Here is a 21,187-nt window from a genome sequence, read left to right as displayed (position 1 = left end):
ACAGAGTGCTCTGTACTGATAACAACAACGATTTACAAACTCCCTTTACCTTCCAAAAGGTTTTCTACAATGATTATTTAAATGTAAATGTCACTAATAATTTTAGTTCTATCAGCTTAGACAGACCTATTTTTTACAAGCACTGACAAAGCTGCAATTGAAAGTGATGTTAAGTCTTGGTTCTGTTGTGGCAAAATCCTCTGTGCTTAAATAGAGAAATGAAAATTGACCAACAGAAAATGATCCAAAACAAAAATACTGAAAAATTTCTAAGTGATCTATGGGAAAGATTAAAAGAGTCAGGCTTCATTGGTCTACAATCAGAAAAAAAATCCCCAAACCAGTGAGTGTCTATTTACATATCTCCCCCCATAAAGAAGGTCATGAGTTTGAAACATTCAGCACAATGTTTGGCACATAGTAGGTATTCAATAAATGTTAGTTGAATGAATATATGACTGTATATACTCACTATTTAAGGGAACACTGGAGTCACCATGCTTTTTGTTTTTTAAAACCCTGAGTGGTATGGTAGATAGAACACAGCTTCCTATTTCACTCAGAGCAAAGCTTGAAGTCCCTACCTTGGCCTACAAAGCCCTACATGATCTGCAACGCAACTATTCCTTCATCTCACCCCTCACCACTCTCCCCCTTATTTACTTTGCTCCAGCAACCTGACTTCCTTGTGTTCCTCAGACAAAACACACACATTCCTGCCCAGTCCCCTTGCACCAGCTCTTCCCTTTGCCTAATACACCCATTCCTTAAGTCTCTACTCAAATGTCACTTCATCAGGGCGGCTTTCCTCACTACCTTATCCAAAACAGCATAGCCCTTATCCTGCTGTTTGTCCTCATATCACTTACTGCCACCTAACATGTTACATATGTGTTTTGTTGTCTCCCCAGACTGGAAAGTCACTCCCAGGAAGCAGGGACTTCGTTCACTTTGTTCACTGCTGTTTCCTTTGTGCCTAGAAAGTACCTGGCACATCATAGGAGATCAATAAATAGCTGTTGAGTGAATAAACTAACAAACGTTAGACTGGAATCCAGGAAGGATGATCCCAGCACTTTCTCCTTACTTTGAAGTGCTTCATACATACCTTTTCTTCCTCAAATATCATAACAGTTAATGACATTTTATGTTTTTATGTTTCTCCACCTAGAATGTGAACACTCTGAGGATATTAATGGATTCTTAGCTATTATTTTATTCCCAGCACCTTGCATGGTCTTTGGCAATTAGTAGGCATTCTATAAATGTTTAGTGAGTGAATGAATACAGAAAAGCCAAAGTAGAATAGAATCATTAAACTTATTGAAAACTGAGACCACACCTCTTCCTTCACTGATGAATGGTCGGCAGAAGGTAAAGCTTCGCTGCCAATGAGTTATCTGAAGGGATATAAGAAACTAAAATTTAATGGGAACCTACTAAAGGCCAAGCATGCTTACACACGTTCACAGAGTTTATTTAATCTTAAGACAGCCTTATGAATGAGAAGTATTACTATCATTTTACAGATAAGAAACTTGGGGTTCAGAGAGGATAGGGAGTTTGCCCATGACAGAATGAATGGCTAATAGGATTCACACTCAGGGCTCTTCATGCCATGTATCACACTCATATCGCTGAATAATGCATCAGAAAGGCATTTCTCTGATCCAATGTAAGTATTGGCATATGTAACAGTGAGCTTTCCTGAACTAGAAAAGAATTTTTACAATTAAAGGTTTTTTCCCCCTTGATTCAGAAAGGTAGCTCTGGATAAATTTAATATATATTATTCGTGAAAAAATAAAAAGACTTACAAGCAGATTATACTTTGTGCCTTTTGAATTTTTAAACATAAAATTTATATTTTCTGATAATAAAATGGATTATCTGTTCATTATAGAAAACCTGAAAAATACAGATAGATACAGAGTAAAAACTTTAGTCAACTATTATCCCATGACTCAGAGACAACCACTATTAACCTTTAACAATAAGGTTAATAAAGTTTAGCATAACCTTCATTATGTTAACCTTTATTAACCTTTAACACCTTTTTCCAATATATATTTTATTTTTTAAAGTGAGATGACTTTATACAGTATTTTTTCAAATGCTATATATGTATTTTCCATACTGTTAGAAATCTTCATAAATAACATTTTAATAATGGCTTAATGTCACATCAAATAGATGCAATAATTAATCTTTCTATTATTACTTAGGCTATATTATTTACTTTTATGTTTCTCTCAATGTAATTAGTTTGTAATTCAACTTCTGAGAATGATTCTGACCTTTGAGAATATGCACGGACAACTTCTCCATTCAAGAAGGGGAAAAAACTCCCACTAGTATTCAAAGAGATGAAGCCTTTCCTTTTCCTCTAATAACCTTTCAATGTAGAAATGAGCTGGAGTCATTTAAGTTTCACCTTAAGTAAGGAAGGGAAGCAGTGAAAGTCTACAAGTAGCTTGGAGTAAACAGACCCAGGCTCACATCTTGGTTCTTACATTTACTTGCCTTGTACCCTCAGTAAATCGTATACTAGTAAAACCTCGGTTTCCTCATCTGTAACTGGACAATCACCTCATGATGTTGCCGAGGTGTTTAAAATGAGGAAGCATATGTAAACACAGCACTGAAACTGGCACAGAGTAAATGGGCCTCTTTGTAATTGTAAAACGTTGGTGGGGGAGCCATCACGACATCATTCTTGCCTCCAATAGATTAGAGAATATGCCAAATTCTCACCTCTAATCTCAGAAGTAAGCACTTCAGGCTACCTTTGTAAACTCACATGCAACAAATCAGTTTGATTTCTGACACTTGGAAGTAGGAGAAATTCAGGGTCTCCCCGTTCTCCCAGGAGTTCCTCCCTAGTGACATCTCCCTACCTCTAGCTATAGCTACCAACCTGTTCCCCTTGCCCCCACAGTGGTTCAATTCCTTGACATCTCCTTTCTCTCTCTCTCTCTCTCTTACTGATTCTCTGATCTGAGCCCTTAGCAAACCCAGCTCTCCAACCAGCCTGTCAGTCTGTTTCCAATAACACTAGTCTGAGCTTCTAAATCAGCGGTTCTCAGACTTACAGGTCCAGGAAGCGCAGAAAACCCCAAACAAAAGGAATCCAAAGAGGACCACACCAAGACACATCATCATTAAAATGCCAAGAGCAAAAGACAAAGAGAGAATCTTAAAAGCAGCAAGAGAAAGAAACTCAGTTACCTACAAGGGAATACCCATACGAATGTCAGCTGATTTCTCAACAGAAACTTTTCAGGCCAGAAGGGAATGGCAAGAAATATTCAAAGTGATGAATAGCAAGAACCTACAACCAAGATTACTTTATCCAGCAAAGCTATCATTCAGAACTGAAGGTCAGATAAAGAGCTTCACAGATAAGGAAAAGCTAAAGGAGTTCATCACCACCAAACCAGTATTATATGAAATGCTGAAAGGTATCCTTTAAGAAGAGGAAGAAGAAGAAAGGAAAGAAGAGGAAGAAGAAAGAAGAAAGAAGAGGAAGGTAAAAATACAAATTATGAACAACAAACATGCATCTATCAACAAGTGAATCTAAGAATCAAGTGAATAAATAATCTGATGATCATAATAGAATCAGGGACATAGAAAGGGTATGGACTGACTATTCTTGGGGGGGAAAGGGGTGTGGGAGATGTGAGAAGAGACTGGACAAAAATCGTTCACCTATGGATGAGGACAGTGGGTGGGGAGTGAGGGCGGAGGGTGGGGCAGGAACTGGGAGGAGGGGAGTTATGGGGGAAAAAAAGAGGAACAAATGTAATAATCTGAACAATAAAGATTTAATTAAAAAAAAAATAAATCAGCGGTTCTCAACCTGTGGGTCGCGACCCCTTTGGAGGTCGAACAACCCTTTCACAGGGGTTGCCTAAGATCATCCTGCATATCAGATATTTACAGTACGATTCATAACAGTAGCAACATTACAGTTATGAAGTAGCAACGAAAATAATTTTATGGTTGGGTCACAACACGACGAACTGTATTTAAAGGGCCAGAAGGTTGAGAATCACTGTTCTAAAGCCTGTGCAGTTCAGATTTCTTGTTACCAATGTTACTGAACCCAAATTTTTAAAAAATGTGATGGTTTTCAAAGCCTCCACCACCACCTACCTATTCCCTCGGGTTTCCCTCCGCTCTATTCATTCTGGTCCTTGTGCTAGTGTCCACCTTTCCCTCTGTAGTCAGAGCTGGCTAAGTTTACTGCAGGTAAAGCATGTCTTTATCTGAAGAGTTCGACCTTTGTCAAAGGGCAATGCAACCCCAAAGGTGCTTTGAATCACTGTCAGCTGCTCACATTTTAGGGGAAATGAGGTTTCAGATTCTCAGTGGTGGGGGAAGTAAATTATGGGTGGACAAGGACATAAGGATCAGACACCATTAAGGGAAAAAGGTTATAAAGTCTGGGATTGACAGATCTCCCACTCAATATTCCCTAATCCTTGTTCCATTTCCTACAGGTGCTTTCTCTTCTGCTTTTTCTTTCTGCACCTTCAGCCATTCTGTAAGGCGCCCAGGACAGGTCCACTTGTCGGGGCAGTCACAGGTCCCTACACTCTCTCCTGACCTTCCCCAGGCCCTGGTCTGTCCTCCCCGCCCTCTCACTTATTTAGTACATAGTGTCACACTTTCCCTATTGCTCTCTAACTTTTCCCATAAAGTCCTGGAGGACAGGGGCTGTGCCTGCTTCCCACTTGGCAGCTGACTGGTAAATATGTGACCCATATTCCAAACTTATCTGACAGACCATTCACCCAAATCAATGCCAGTTTAGGGCTACTTCAACTCCAGCTCTATTGGCTTCGGTTGGGCAGTACTTTTAACTTTGGATAAGATGGGCATTCTGAAATGCTGCACATTATCTGTCACCTACAAAGTAGGCCTCTCTATTGATATTAATAGAAATAGGAAGAGACATCACTGACAAAAAGAAAACCAACCAAACAAACAAACCCCATACCCAAAGAGAACAAGTAAAAGTAGAAATAAATCTAAATAGAGAGATGATTTCTACTTATCTCATTTTAGGGCCCCCATGAAGGGAGGGAAGAGGAAGATCTAAGTCAGCGGTTCTCATCCTGTGGGTCGCGACACCTTTGGGGATCGGCCGACCCTTTCACAGGGGTCGCCTAAGACCATCGGAAAACACATATATAATTACATATTGTTTTTGTGATTAATCACTATGCTTTAATTATGTTTAATTTGTAACAATGAAATTGGGGTCACCACAACATGAGGAACTGTATTAAAGGGTCGCGGCATTAGGAAGGTTGAGAACCGCTGATCTAAGTGTAGGGAAAACCATAGTTTTATACAGTATTATCTAATTGCATTCACATTCATTGAAACGTTGGTATTTGGGACCACGAAAACAAAAAAAAAGCAGGGTTTTAGAACGAGGGTTGCTGAAACTCATACTTCTTTTCTCTAAAGAATTTATGGGCCTTTGTACCAAAATAAAGTTCCCTCGTGGCAGCCTAGCCCAGTATTAGCCATCCAAGAGACCGCCACCCTCACCCCCGACCAAACCCCCTTCTCTAGCTCAGGCTTTCAAGGTTGTTCCCGTGCCTTAGGCCACAAGTTTCAGCGTTCCAGCACATTCTGCAGTTAGGAAGGACCCGAAGTAAATTCCCAGGAATAAACAAGAGCTGCAAGTGACGAGGAGCTGGTTGGGAGGAGAGGGGGTAGTGAGGGGGGCGCAGGGGAGGGGGGCGCCGAAGGGATGAACTTGGCAGCTGCAGGCGGGCCTGTCACTCCAGCTGGCAGGAGGCACCTTCACCTTTAAGTTCTTACCAAGGCGGCGCCCCCAGAGAGAAAGTACTTCTTTCTTAGCTCGAGGGGAATGAACTCAAGCAGTTAAGAGGAGGAAAGGGCCGGGGCTGCGCCGCGAAGCACCTGCCCTCGGCGGCCGCATTTCCAGGCCGGGCCGCGCGCTGGCTGCGGCGCTGGGAGAGGCGCACACGCTACCTGGCGTCCGGCTCCTCCTCCGACTCCGTGGCCGTCTCGTCCTCCTCGCCCTCTGACTCCTCCTCGGTCTCCAGCTCGCGAGTCGCCTCCTCGTCCCCGTCGGAGCCGAGGAAGCTCTCGGTGGCGTGGTTGCTGTCGCTGCTCGCCATCGCGTCTTCCCGGCCGGAGCTGGAGCCCGAGCCGCCCGCGCCGCGCCTGGTGTTCTCCCTCTGACTGCGCCTCTGGCCCGCAGGGCGGCTCGGGTTCCCGGCACGGGGGGCGGGCGCGTCCCGCGACTTTAAATAGAAGGCGTCAGAAAGTTTCGCCGCCGAGCTACAAGGATCCGGACTGCGCTTCTCCTCTTCCCGGTGTCTGCCAACTTCCCCCGGGCCCGCCCCGCGCCGTTCGGCGGATCCCTGGCGGGCCCTTGGGGCAACTGAGGATCGCCCATCACTCCAAGGAGCGCAGGCTCCCAGGCAGCACCTGGTGGAGAGGAGGAAAGGCGCCCCTGGGGTGGTAACCTCTTTCCTCGAGAGCGGGTTTGGTAGGCTTTGTTTCCAGCCAAGCTACCCAACCTAGTAAGTACTCCTTACTGAACAAGGGACTTACTAGTTCAGGCACTCAGCTAAGGGTCTCACTTCCATGATCCCCTCACAAGTCCGCTGTGTAAGGTTTAACTGCAATGCTGGTCTTCTAGGACGAAAAAAAAAAAGTAGCTAGCCTGTTCAGGTCTCAGGGCTAGTCCAGTGATCCATGGGGAACTTAGGCTTAAGTTTATTGATTTTGAATTGAGTGAAAGTTTATTCACTTTGATCTATTTTTCAGCAAAACAGGTGAAAAGCAGCAACAGTAAATGAGCTGTGTGCAGGGCAGTGTGTGTTTTTCCTCATCTTTCAAAGTTTCTCACCTTTGAAAGATGAGAAAACTGCCAGAGAAGGAGTCCATACCATAATAAATTCGGGGTGAGAGGAACTTTATTTGGAAATGTCATAATATTATAAAGGAAGAATGCCATAAATACTTAACCATCCTTGAGTGCTGCACAGAATTACTATAGAGTACTATTAACTACTGTTTATAACAGTGATAGCGAACCTTTTGAGCTCGGGGTGTTAGCATTTTGAAAAACTCTAACTTAACTCTGGTGCCGTGTCACATATAGAAATTTTTTGATATTTGCAACCATAGTAAAACAAAGACATTTTTGATATTTTATATATTTAAATGCCATTTAACAAAGAAAAATCAACCAAAAAAATGAGTTCACATGTCACCTCTGACACGCGTGTCATAGGTTCACCATCACTGGTTTATAATGATTACTCAAGTCACTATAATATTAATTATGCTCAACACATTCTGATAAAGAAGAGTTGCACAGTGTATATTTTAGGAAAATTTTCAAGAAAGGGAATATATAAAACATAATTGCTTTAAAAGTGTTAAATATCAATAATCTAAAAAATTCATCTGTGTATAAAGCTCCATTCCTAGTAATACCAGAGAAATAGGGTGCTGATGTAGTTAGTTGGCTTAACAATGAAAGAACGTGATTCCAAGACCCTCTGTATAATCTAAATCAGTGGTTCTCAACCTTCCTAATCATGACCCTTTAATACCGTTCCTCATGTTGTGGTGACCCCCAACAATAAAGTTATTTTCGTTGCTACTTCATAACTGTAATTTTGCTACTGTTATGAATCGTAATGTAAATATTTGCTATGCAGGATGTATTTAGGCGACCCCTGTGAAAGGGTCATTCGACCCCCAAAGGGGTCTCGACCCACAGGTTGAGAACCTCTGATCTAAATAATCAAGCACAATAATTGGATTCAGTTCAGTTCCAGATGATAGCTAAGGCCTCAATCTCATCTCCAAAGACTCACAAACACACACAAAAACACATCAACAATTTCCATATATAAACTTTATTGCATTTGACATAATACAAAACTTTAAACATAAAGAAGAAAATGAAAATATGCACCTTTTACAAGTCAAAGAAAAGCAAGTCTTAGCATTTGGATTGGTTTGAAAAAAACAAAACAAAAAACAAAACCCCCAAATATATTAGAGGTACAAACTGTGCTACAGCAGGTCTAAAAGAAGTTGTACAGAGTCCTTTTGAAAAAGTTAAAACTATTTCCAAGATTACTTTTCATATTTAAATGTACAGGCATTAACCACTTTACAAATATTTACACAACCCCAAACAACCTTAATAAACACTGTAGCTTTTTCAGCAGCCACCAATACTTCATGTGGAAAAGAAACACTAAAAAAGTATCTTTACAAACATTAAGCTTTTATTTATAATGATTTTATGTCTTACCCTAAAACATTTTATTAGGGACTTACTGCCTAAAAATTCCAGTTGATTACAATCCTATAATTGCACACGGAAAAAAATCTGATATGATCAATAGGTTGTAATCTCAACTTTGACCTTTCAGTTTCTGTTGTTTCATGTCACATGGAAAATAAAAGCACAAAATGGGAAGTAAAGCTAAAATGCATATTGCACTAAGCTACTATAAAGCATAAGGGACTTGATCTTTTCAGAATGTCTACAACGAATTGATTTTTTAAAAACAATTCACTAACTGCTGTTCAATACAGAGTTAGCGCTCATATTACTACAGTGCAAAATGTACTGTTGTCACAAAAAATTGAAAGCAATCTCGAGTACATCAAAAGCATCTGAGGTACTAATGAAATGCTAATACAGACGTACAGCCTCTATCCTGGAATCAAGCGAAGACTTAAGGCAACTGTCCAGTATATCATGCCTCTGCAGTGATTTCATTGAAATAAAAGATTTCATTTTGCTTCAAGTAACTGAATAACTGACTTGACTCTTCACTTTACTAGACCAGACAGGCAATAAACTATCTACTGAAGATTATACTTTCCAAAATTCCATAAATCTTTTCAGTATTAGCATGTGGTACAATTAACTGAAGTTATATCAAAAACCTTTTATTTGTTCAGATAGTCTCCCCAAAAATATTTTATCTGATCACCTGAAAATTCATGCCATAATATCACTAATCATCAATGTAAACATTTTCAAAAATACATCTCTAAATCAAAGGGTTTTATTAGGAAATGTTATAATAAAATATGCAATCTTTATATAAGTATGTCCTCTTAAAAATAAAACATGAAAACAAGAACAATGAAAAGAAACTATGATGGAGGTAAACAAAATGCATTATGGTATTACTATTGTTCTTTATCAGAAGAATTTATTAAGTAATAGAGGCCAGTCATCTTTTCAGGACAGCAGCTCTTAAAGGTAGTATACTGTTCAAATCTTTTTTGTTTCTCAATCTGTGCCATGACTGTGAGAAGAAAAAAAAATCATTCTTAAAACCTAAAGTATGTGCAGAACAAATACTGAACAGAAAGTTACTAGAATGTTAATAGTTCTCTCGAAGTAGTAAAATTTGGGGTGGTTTTTTTTTCTTCTTTGTGTTTTTATCTCCCAAGTTTTTAACACAATACAAGAATTGTTTCTGTCATCAGAAAAGAAAATGTTATCTATAAACTCAATACCTGTGTGGCTTCGATTAATCGTATAGGTGGTACAAAAAGACACAAAATTGACAATATTCACATTTATTCACAGATTTAAGTAATTTCATCTAAAGCAGCAAGGTACAAGGTAATTAAAACAAAATCTTTGAGTCTGAAAGAATAAGGGAAGACTACTTAAATTATCTGATTGACTATTTGGCATCTAGCAAGCTTTTTCAATTAAAAATAGTATTTATGAAGGTGATAGTAAATCTATTAAAAAACACTTTCTTTATGACTCTAGAAAAGACAAATAAGTTGAATTGGTAAGAAAAAAAAAAAAAAAGGAACTGAAGCACCCTAGCTGGTTTGGGTGAGTGGATAGAGCGTCCGCCTGCGGACCAAAGAGTCCCGGGTTCAATCCTGGTCAAGGGCACATACCTTGGTTGCAATCTCCTTGAGCCCTGGCCCTGTTCAGAGGCAACCAATCAATGTGTTTCTCTCACATCATGTTTCTCTCTGTCTTTCCCTCTCTCTTCCACTCTCCCTGAAAATCAATGAAAAAATATCCTCGGGTGAGGATTAACAAAACAAAAAAAAAGGGAACTGAAGAAAGCTCATCCATCAATAAGAATAGCTATGCAAGCAATACTGTTTTTGAGTTATCAATTTAACCTGACAAAAATATTCCCTCTGGAATATCTGTTTTGTCCTGCAGAATTCCATTCATTTAAATTTTCTATTCTGGTTGATAATTGAGAGGGCCTAATTTGAAGAATAGTTTGTAATATGATACACCTGCATTTTTAATTATCATCAAAATAAAGTCCACTTGTATGTCTTGATAATAAAAAGGTATGTCTCCAAAATGATCGTCACAGTCGCTGATCTTTTTCTTCTATGAATCATTTCTCCTGTATGTCTCATAGTACATATTTTTATCAGTGTGTTACTACATTGTACTGCGAAATTCCTTGAGGACTAAAACCCCACCTAGCAAAATTACTGATGAATAAATTCATAATGTGGACTAAAGAACTAAGGAATAAACTACAGTGTGTGTGTGTGTGTGTGTGTGGGTGGGTGTGTGTGTACATATATATGACCGAAGTTTATATATATATATATATATATATATATATATATATATATATATATATATATATATAGCGTGTATACACACAAACATGTTCTTAACTTCTCAAAATATAAACAAAGATAAAATGAGACTCAAGTTCCTGTTAGGACATGCAAAAGAAAAATCATGAGGGGGGTGGGGGGGAATGGGAGATATCTGTAATACTTTCAACAATAACAGTAAATGAATAAACAAATAAGCTTTCTTTTAAGGTATAATAAGTTCCCCAATATTTTAGGAGGCAAAGAAGTCCATTAGGCTTTAGTTTCATTTTGAGAGTTTAATAAGTCACTATGGAAATACTTATTTCCACAAAAGTGAAAGCCATGTGAATGGAAACAGAAGGGAAAGTATATCTAAATTCAAGTAATAAATTCACTATTGTGCCACATTAATGGCTTCACAACACAGAAACCAGGGCTATTCTGTCCAATTACTAGTACATATGTATTTCATTTTCAAAGCACACTAGTCTACTAATGCATTTGAGTTAATCTAATATACTGTTTACCTTTAAAAATTGATCCTTTATCATGTCAAACTTCTGCTTTTCATGTACAGCTCTGGCAGTATTTGTTCCATCAAAAGGTTCTGCAAAGTTAAATGCACATATAAACAAAAAATTATTAAAATGAAAGCTTCAGTTTTTTTATTTGATTGAACTATATGAAACTGTCAATATTTGACAGTTTTTGACCTATAAAATAGCAATTACATATAATTCAACCTAGTATCTTATTAGATTTATGCATATTAAAAACAGTTTTATATAGCTATGCACTGTCTAATAAGGTAGAAAGAATTCAAGTGAGGATAACTAAAAATGAAGTCATTAGCCTAAGTATGTTAAATCTAAATCATAAAAGTGGATAAGATTTCTGAAGAATTACAGTGTCAAAAACCTATATACCTTTAAGAAAATAAAAATAAGTTAAAGAATTAAAGTTATCAAAAAGAATAAAGCACTGTATCCGAGAGAGATGGTTAATGTTAAATATCACAGAAAGATAATTTTAAATTTAATTTGAATTTAAAAGACTACTGATTCGTCAAGCAACAGAAAGGTCAATCAATCCCTTTGAAAGTCTAAACATCGTGAGGATAGAAGACAGTGCAGAGAGTATGGTGTGAGTGGATGGTTTAGAAAGATACAGTGAGAACAGTGTAACTGGTATAAGAAATTTGGCAGTGAAAAAGAGAGAAAAGATAGCAAGTAGAGAAGACAGGAAGAAAATGAAGAGTTTTAGAGAACAGAACATTATCTTCCACATCATCCACAAGAGGGAAGAGTCCATATATACAAACAACAAATCCTATATAATAAAAGCCCAGTGACCATAACAGCAGAACGACCAGAATGACCGTTTGACCAGTCACTATGAGGTGCACTGACCACCTCTTGGTTTTTTCAGCGCCAGCCGGCAGGCTCTGATTGCTGGATGGCGAACGGGGAACCGGGGAACCGGGGTGGGTGGCAGGGGAGGCGGCAGCGCCAGGACTCTTGGTCCCTCCCCCCGGCCCTTAGACTCTGATCTCCTGATGGCAAACTGGGAACCTGGGTGGGTGGTGGCGGGGGTGAGGCCAGCTGCTGGCAGCCAGAGAAGATGGCCCTGATAGCAAGCTAAACCTAGGGACCTCACCCATGCATGATCTTGTGTGCTGGGCCTCTAGTGTCTTATCATATTGAGAAGACAAAGAAACTGAAGATAATAGTGAGAAAAGGAGGCTAACAGATGGGATAGCTGAAATAATGCCAGCAGTAGGTAAAAGTTACTCGAGTTTAAGTATTTTGGCAATAAAAAAGGGGGCGGGGGGAAGTACTTAGAAGAGGCAGTAGGATGAAGCCAAGAGTATTGATAAGAACTATGTGCCTTTCAAAGCTGAGACCTGGAAAAAGGGTGAAATCCAATGGAGAGGTTAACTTTACATTTGTAATACAATCTAAGCAGGCAGGCCCATCGTTTTAAAAACTCCTTTTGTTTTTTGTTTTATTGCTTAGAAAGGCTATTTTAAAAAGGAGTTTACTGTCACAGTACTGTTTTTTTCAATAGAATAATGCCATATGCCAAACTATCAAGTCACATCACACATAGCACTTTACAACAGTCAGTGTTTCTCTGAGTCAGTGATAGTCAACTATATGTAAATTAATTTTAGATAACAGAATATCTCAGCATTTAACTTTTAAAGTAGAATCAATTTCTATTCATAAAAATCTAGCTTGCATTAATAATCAGTATAAAAGAACTGATTTTATTTCAATATAAGAATAATGTTTCCATCAATTACAAGCAGAAGGGATGCAAAAAGACTGCTGAAATATTACCAACTAGAAACCATAAACACCTAAATTCGTGTTTGTTATTTTCTACAAATAAAAGTTTTTAAATTATTTTTAAATATTAAATTAAAATCTTATAACTAAAAGACTTGTAAACCACTTCAGAATATAAATTTATTATTTTATAATAATATAAGCTGAACTTATTCAAGTAATTCTCTCAGTACCATGATGATAACTGAATGACAGAGAGTAGTGGAAAAGCTACCTTCTACACAGATGTATTTATTTCTCCATTCAATACCATCAGGCCTGGGAATGGCTTTGGCTTCACGAACTGAAATCATTTGACTGTTCCAGCTATAAGAAAACATTAATCATGTTAATGATTAATTTCCCATTTTTATTATATTAGTAGTAAGGCCTCATCTGATTTTCGCAAAGAATACTGAAACTTGCCTCAACCCTCAGCAACACAATCCCCATTTCCGTTTCTCTTTTTCTCCATAGCACTATTAGTCTAACAATTTGCTTATTGTTGTTTATAGTGTGTCTCCAAGATATTAAATTATTTCTGTATTTTTTCATGTTCAACTAGTTGTTTAGCACAAATTAGGTACTTAATACTTATTTATTGAATAAATTAAGCAATATAAAAAAATAAGAAACCCTGGCCCCGTGGCTCAGTTGGTTGAAGTATTGCCCTATACACCAAAAGACTGCAAATTCGATTCCCAGTCAGAGCACATACCTAGGTTGTGGGTTCAATCCCAAGTTGGGGTGCATAGAGGAGGCAACTGATAAATGTTTCTCTCTCACATCAATGTCTTTCTCTCTCTCTCTCTCTCTCTCTCTCTCTCTCTCTCTCTCTCTCTCTCTCTCTTTCCCCCCACCCCAGTCCTCACTCCCTAAAATTAATAAAAAACATATCCTCAGGTGAGACTTTTTAAAAAGAATATATAGCCCTAGCTGGTTTGGCTCAGTGGATAGGTCGTTGGCCTGCAGACTAAAGGGTCCCAGGTTCGATTCCAGCCAAGGGCACATGCCTGGGTTGCGGGCTCGATCCCCAGTAGGGGGCATGCAGGAGGCAGCCAATCAATGCTTCTCTCTCATCATTGATGTTTCTCTCTATCCCTCTCCCTTCCTTTCTAAAATCAATAAAAATATATATTTTTAAAAAACATTAAAAATAAATAAAAGAAAAATGTGTAAGCAAGCAAAAAATATAAAAATTATATTCATTATTAATACCCCACTAAGAATTTTTAATTTAAGAAGAATTAATCTTCTTGTGTTATTTTCTGATTTAGTCAGTAATTTATGTTCAGGTCCATACCTATTTGTATGATTTGGAAAAAAATTCTGAAACTTTCCAAAAGAAGCAAGTAGGTGCTGGTTCAGAAAACAAAATTAATACTCTATGAAAACATTAATACACTGTGAAAACATGTATTACTACATATGGATGTAGCAGCTAATAATGAAGTTTTACTCAAGTAAAATAATTTTATCTGCATATCTGAAGGTAAATTGTCCAGTCTTTAGTAATGTATTAGCATTACATTGTTGTTTCTTTTAATTTCTTTACAATTATAATAGTTTGTATAAGTACTATTTTCTTTTTTTCAAGAATTATTTTAACACTTATGACTACTCAGCCTGTATACAAGAGAAAATGAGTTTGGGGAGTAGCTGGTAACTAGCTTTCTCCATCATTTCAGTAAGAAGAGAAAAGACCATAGTTTGGGACCTTCCAAGTCCAACACTTTCTATATTTACTAGATAGAGAAACCATCTATACTAATAAAATGGTAATATGCTAATTAGACCGGACATCCTTCCAGACAAAGTCACAGTGGCGGGGGCTGAGGCAGAGGCAGTCAGGGGCAATGAGGCTGGCAGGGGAGGGCAGTTAGGGGGTGATCAGGCTGCAGGGGAGGGCAGTTAGGGGGCGATCAGGCTGCAGGGGAGGGCAGTTAGGGAAGATCAGGCCAGCAGGGGAGCAGTTAGGGTACAATCAGGCTGGCAGGCAGAGGCAGTTAGGGGCAATCAGGATGGCAGGCAGAGGTAGTTAGGGGCAATCAGACCGGTAGGGGAGCAGTTAGGGGGCGATCAGGCTGGCAGGGGAGCAGTTAGAGGCATTAGGCCAGCAGGCAGAGGTGGTTAGGGGTGATCAGACAGGAGAGCGGTTAGGAGCCAGTGGTCCTGGATTGCGAGTGGGATGTCTGACTGCCTGCAGGATCAGGCCTAAACTGGCAGTGGGACATCCGCGGAGGGGTCCTGGATTGGAAAGGATGCAGGCTGAGCTGAGGGGGAACCCCCTGAACCCCTGTGCACGAATTTCATGCAACGGGCCTCTAGTAAGAAAAGAATATAATAGTGGGTTCAGTATGGCATTTATTTCTGAAAAACTGATTAATTTCCATGTTAAATATTCGAGAAAATATTGCATCTCGTGAAGTTTGATCATTGAAAAGAATCCTTAAAGTATAGTTTTCTACATTTTCTTATCAAGAGTACAGTTCAGAAACAAAATTAACACATTAAGCACCCAGCCTGTTTGTCTTCCAGACGGAAAGTATAGTGTCAGTCACTGGTGACTGACATGAGCTTAACGTGTTGATAAACAAACAAACAAAGAGTACAGTTTAGAAATACAGGGTGAGGCAACAGAGCCCAGCTGGTATGGCTCATTGGTTGAGCATCGAATCATGAACCAGGAAGTTAACAGTTCAATTCCCAGTCATGTCACATACTTGCCTGGGTTGCAGGCTTGGGGTGTGCAGAAGGCAGCTGATCAATGATTCTTTCTCATCATTAATGTTTCTCTCTCTCTCCCTCTCCCTGAAATCAATAAAAACATTTTTTTTAAAAATACAAAAATAAAGTTCATAGACTCTCCGATTTCTGAGTCTATAATATTTAGAACTTTTGTCTTGCTAAAATACAAAATTATTACATCTATATTTTTCTTTTTTTAAAATTCTTTACATTGAAAAGTATTAAATATGTCTCCTCCCCCACTGACCTCTCCCAGCATGCTCCTGCCCCCCAGCACAGGCCCTCACCCCCTATTATCTGTGTCCATTGGTTATGCTTATAAGGAAGCATATAAGTCTTTTGGTTGATCTCTTACCCCCAACCTCCCACTATTTTTTTCAAGATTCCCTGAGTCACATAATTCTTTTTTCCCCCTATTTTGTCAGTTCCCTTTCCCCGGGTACAGTTTTAGAAGTCTGGTTTCATTATGAGAATTTTCAGCAGCAAAGTTTAGGAGAAAGTTATGGGTGAAATAGGTAAGAACATCTTAGTAATTTTTAAATGGCCATATAAATTTCTGTAACATTTGTACCATATACTCAAGCATCTCTCAAAAGGCACTTAATTATGTCTTCAAGTATAGAAAATTTTTTAATTGAACATTTCAAAGTTCAGAAGAAATCCTTACAAACATTTCTAACTTATTAGAATTTTTAACAGCACCTAGTTCATCACCATGACTACATTCTTGGCTGTGCTCTCTACATCAAATTTCTGAAAATATCTGGTATGAAACAATAATGCACTTGACAAATGCTCTATATGATGAGAGAGTAGAGGAAAATGGCTCGTAAATCATATATCATGATGATAACAAATGCATACAAAAGTTCAAAACCTTTTTCAAGCATCAGCATCCTAGCCAGTATCATTTGGCACAGCAAGCTAGTTTCTGTCATTGCTAAACTAACACACAAATGGGACAACTACCATCTTGTTTCAGTCCAACAAAGCAGCGATTTTCAAGGTATTTGTACATGGGTGCTCTAATCCTAAACCATACACATGGCAGAAATGTAACTTTCTACTATGTGTATCCTTTTCCTCTACAAACTTCTCCCAAGCTTTAATTTATATGACATAACAGACCATGCCAATATGGTCTAACAAATTAGAGTGTGTTTTATAGTCAGGTCCCAGTTTTCTCATTATCTGCTGTATTGACATGAGAAGGTTCACAAATTCCCCCTAAGCTTGACAGGGGGTTATTTTAAGGATTAAATGAGGTAATACATGGGAATCACTTAGCATACTCTAAAGCAGTGGTTCTCAACCTGTGGGTCGTGACCATCGGAAAACACATATAGCATATCAGATATTTACATTACGATTCATAACAGTAGCAAAATTACAGTTATGAAGTAGCAACAAAAATAATTTTATGGTTGGGGGTCACCACAACATGAGGAACTGTATTAAAGGGTCACAGCATTAGGAAGGTTGAGAACCACTGCTCTAAAAGGATACGAAATAAAGAAATATTCACTAAATATTAGCTATTTTGTTATTCCAATATCTGAACTCTAGAGTAACCTTTACAGTTTATGTCCTATGTTTCATATAGTCTTAAATCTTTCTTCATCTTTATATTAATGAAGCCTCCTTCCTTTTTATCCTTGTTGCCTGGACTTATATGTAGGCCATTTTTAACCTGGACTATCATAACTTCATTCTTACTGAACTCCTTTCTTCCAGCACTTTTCCTACTCCTTTTCTTAACCTTATTCAGCAATTTTAGTAATCTTTGAATCAGGTCTACAATCTTATTTTATGCTTCAAATTATTTATTTATTTATAAATATTTGTCAAGTACCTACTATCTGGCACTGAACTAGGTACTAGAGAAACAACTTTAACTGAACAGGTTCAAACAGTCTGGTATAAGCTTTACTTTGAGAAATTTAAAAAACATTTCATCTTTCACGCCCTATGTTTCAAATCATCACATGGAAGTCAATTTTCTTTAAAGCTAATACATCATAGTACATAAGACAATATCAACATGTGGTAAAGTATCATAGTTAAGAGTGTGAATTTTGCAATCAAAACTATTTGAAATACTCCCCTTACAAGCTGTGTGATCTCAGGTACTAAGTAAATATTTTTCCAATTTGTCACAGCTGTGTTTTTTACTACAAATTTTCAGTATTTAAAAAATAGATGTTCCAAATGATATAGTACCTACATATGACCAACATAAACATTTATTCAGGCCCTACTATGAAAAGAGGCAGCTAAACATAAAATGGGATCACTAGTGAAAGCAACTAAAACTGGGCTTAGTGAGCTATAATTTTTTTAGCTAGGAATATGAAATCTACTTAGTATCTAATAATTAATCTTTAGATATTAACTTTTATAAATTATACATTTCTGGACAAGTTTACAGCATTGAAATTGACAAAAATAACCTTTTAACCAAATTTGTAGCATTCACTTATATAAAAATCAATAAATACAATTTGAGGTTTCACTTACTCAAATTCCGTAGCATAATACTTAAGAAAGCCCAGTAAGAGGTCCCCAAGATTTGATTCATTCTTTGAGAGGTAAGGAGGAACATTACATGGAACTTGATGTACAAGGTGCAGTTGTATAGCAGGACTAAAAGATTCCTGTCAGGAAAAAAAGAGGATGAAATGTAAAGCCATTTAAAACATACACTAAAAACTTTATAAATCCTGATCTAAATAAAGTGCTCTGAAAAAGAGAGAAGAAACTTTTTTTTATGTTGGTATTTTGGAAATTTGAAGATTTTCTTACATGTACGTTTACCAGTGTTTGGAGTAGGCCAGAAAGTACCTGAAAATCTAAGATATTCTAATCCTTGGCTGAGATATAACAAACAATGGATCTGTATGCTAGCAAAGATTTTCTAACTCATAAATAAAATGTTACTGTACATGCCGAAACTCCATGCAATAACACAGAGATTCCTTTACAAATGTATCCCCTAATACTCTGGTTTCTCTTCATATCACATAAATCTTTCGCCTTTTACAAATGTATCTCCTTTTTAATTATTTCTATAAGAAGCAGTTGCACTTTATAGAGGTTATATCAAGCACCAGGTAAAAGAGCTCTTTCTAACTGCCAGTTAAAATTTCTCTCAAAGGCCATAAAAATAACTTTAATAAATAAATAGTACCTATACCAATTAAAAAATTTTTATTTTGTATCTTAGAGGGAAAAGAAGAGAGACATCCAACATGAACTGAACTTGAAAAGACAAAGAGGGCAGGGAACAGAAGAAAGGAAAATACCCGCAAGCAATATTCAGCAAACTTTTACTGTAATATTCATAAATATTCATTTTCATTTGCTTGTAATCCAGGACTAAACAGCACACTTCTTAGAAAGAATACTAATGGGTACTTATTCTTTTTGCCTATGGTATGCCATTCATTTTCATATTTAATCTTTTCTCTAATAGCAGCAAGTTCTGGCTCTAAAACACACTAAATGAACTATACAGCTTCAAGAAGTATATATCTGTATGCCTGAAAATAAAAGAATTTAGTAAATAATCTTGTTTTTCACTGCTAAAAAATGAACTCCAATTTTGCAACTGGCTGCTTGCCCTAATCCAGGATCTGAAAAAGTAGGGAAAGGACAGCTGGTTGTTAAAACTACTTACAAATAAAAAAGAAAATGTTTCCTAAGGTAGTTTGCAGTGCCCTCAAGAAGGGTTTTCTACACTACCTGTTGTCATCAAAATAGAAATACTTTTTTTTTTTTTTTTTCAAAAAAGCTATTGGCTAAGGCAGCAGAATGACAACTACACTTAACATTCCCAACTCTAACAAATCAAACTTGGGTTTATTGATATCGATTAAATTAGTAATGTCTAAATAACTCAAGATAACTGCGTTGTAATACAGAGAATTAGGGTACTGCATCTATTTAATGGTAGTCATCAAAAACCATCACTAAAAAATTAAGGAGCAAGAAAATTTTAAGCTTCCCTCCTCTACCCCATTATCTATAACTAGAGGCCTAATGCACGAAATTTGTGCAAGAGCAGGCCTTCCTTCCCCCGGCTGCCAACACCGGCTTCCCTCTGCCACCTGGGACCAGGCTTCCCTCTGGCTGCCAGCATGCACCCAGGACCCGTGCTTCCCTCACAGCCCTGGCTTTTGTCCAAAAGGTCGTCCAGAAGGACGTCCAGTCTAATTAGCATATTACCCTTTATTATTATAGATTCTACCAATAATTTTTAACCACCAGAAAATGATTCTCTCAGAAGAAGAAAACTCTATTCCAAAACCACAATTCATAATGTTGGGACTCCTAAATTGACACTTCCCTTTCCACTTCTAACATATTTAGTATTACAAGTAGATATACTAATAAGAAAGAAGCCTCAATTTATACTAAAGAGTAAAAGCAGAAGGAAGAGCAGGTATACTGCCTCTACCACCTTTTGTCTCTTAATTGTTATGTGTAAAAAATTGGACTTAGGACATTACTTAAAATTGTAAAATTTCAATATTACTTTCTGGGAAATTGAAGACAAAGGTATAACAAGTTCAAGTGGCAAGGAAAATAAAAGTGGGCCACTGTTTAATACCTTCAGCTCTGAAAACTACTTACTAATTTTGATTTCTAGCACCTAGCACAGTAAGCATATAATTTATGAACTGATGCTAAAACAGAAGTTATTTTCTTACCTGAAATTTAACACAGTTTGAACTTCCTTTAAATTTTTTATTTTGCTCAGTAATTTAAAGAGAAGTATCAGCAATTGTGAGATTAAAACTGAAATAGTGAGACCTAGTCTATACAAATGATTGAATGACCTTGGACCAATTTGGCCAGTCTCCTCTTAGCTCCACTGTTCTTTTTCACAGTCATATACAAAAGGGCCATATACATACTGAGGAAGATAGATAGATAGACAGATAGATAGATAGATAGATAGATTAGATAGATAAATATCAAAATCCAAAAGAAGCTACAAGTACTAGTCAATAAGAATTCCATTTAACCTTAAGAAATCCATTTTTGGTTCACATTACAGAAAAATTCTCTGCTTTAAGAAAAATTTCATCTAAGATTTTTTTTCAAAATGGATCTCCCCCACTGCAGTTATGCTATTTTGGACATGATGGGGGTAGGTAGAATTTACACTAATGTATTAGAAAGCACATAAAGAGCCGAAAGGGAAAAAAAGGTATCCTTAAAATTACAACTTAAATTCATGGAAAAGCAACTTAACTGATACAATATATAGTAATATCTATTTTTTATTTTATTTATTGATTTTTAGAGAGATAGGGGGAGAGAGAGAGAAACATCGATTTGTTCCACTCATTCATGTATTCACTGGTTGATTCTTGTATGTGCCCTGACCAAGGACTGAACCTGCAACCCTGGCATATCAGGATGACGCTCTGATCAACTGAGCTACCCAGACAGGGTTATAACATTTACTA

The 21,187-nt window shown here is 37.5% G+C and overlaps 2 protein-coding genes across 4 annotated transcripts in view; both read right to left on the bottom strand.

The window, feature by feature from the left end:
- Positions 1-6,239, bottom strand: part of CMYA5 (cardiomyopathy associated 5) — a 102,839-nt gene extending 96,600 nt beyond the window's left edge. The window contains exon 1 of the mRNA XM_081088800.1: positions 6,016-6,239. Coding sequence (XP_080944926.1) covers positions 6,016-6,164 — 149 coding nt within the window. The 5' untranslated portion in view covers positions 6,165-6,239. The remainder of the gene's footprint in view (positions 1-6,015) is intronic.
- A 1,662-nt stretch (positions 6,240-7,901) lies between these two features.
- TENT2 (terminal nucleotidyltransferase 2) overlaps positions 7,902-21,187 on the bottom strand; it is a 95,972-nt gene continuing 82,686 nt past the window's right edge. For all 3 annotated transcript variants that reach the window (XM_081088803.1, XM_081088802.1, XM_081088801.1), the window contains exons 12-15: positions 18,231-18,367; positions 13,201-13,292; positions 11,163-11,242; positions 7,902-9,338 (exon numbers count right to left, since the gene is read on the bottom strand). In XM_081088803.1, the coding sequence (XP_080944929.1) occupies positions 9,264-9,338; positions 11,163-11,242; positions 13,201-13,292; positions 18,231-18,367 (384 nt within the window). In that variant the 3' untranslated portion in view covers positions 7,902-9,263. The remainder of the gene's footprint in view (positions 9,339-11,162; positions 11,243-13,200; positions 13,293-18,230; positions 18,368-21,187) is intronic.

The sequence above is a fragment of the Myotis nattereri genome, assembly GCF_964212035.1.
Source record: "Myotis nattereri genome assembly, chromosome: 4".
In the NCBI taxonomy this organism is placed as follows: Eukaryota; Metazoa; Chordata; class Mammalia; order Chiroptera; family Vespertilionidae; genus Myotis; species Myotis nattereri.
Note: the sequence above shows the minus strand (reverse complement) of the source record. Positions and strands in the feature narration are given on the sequence as shown.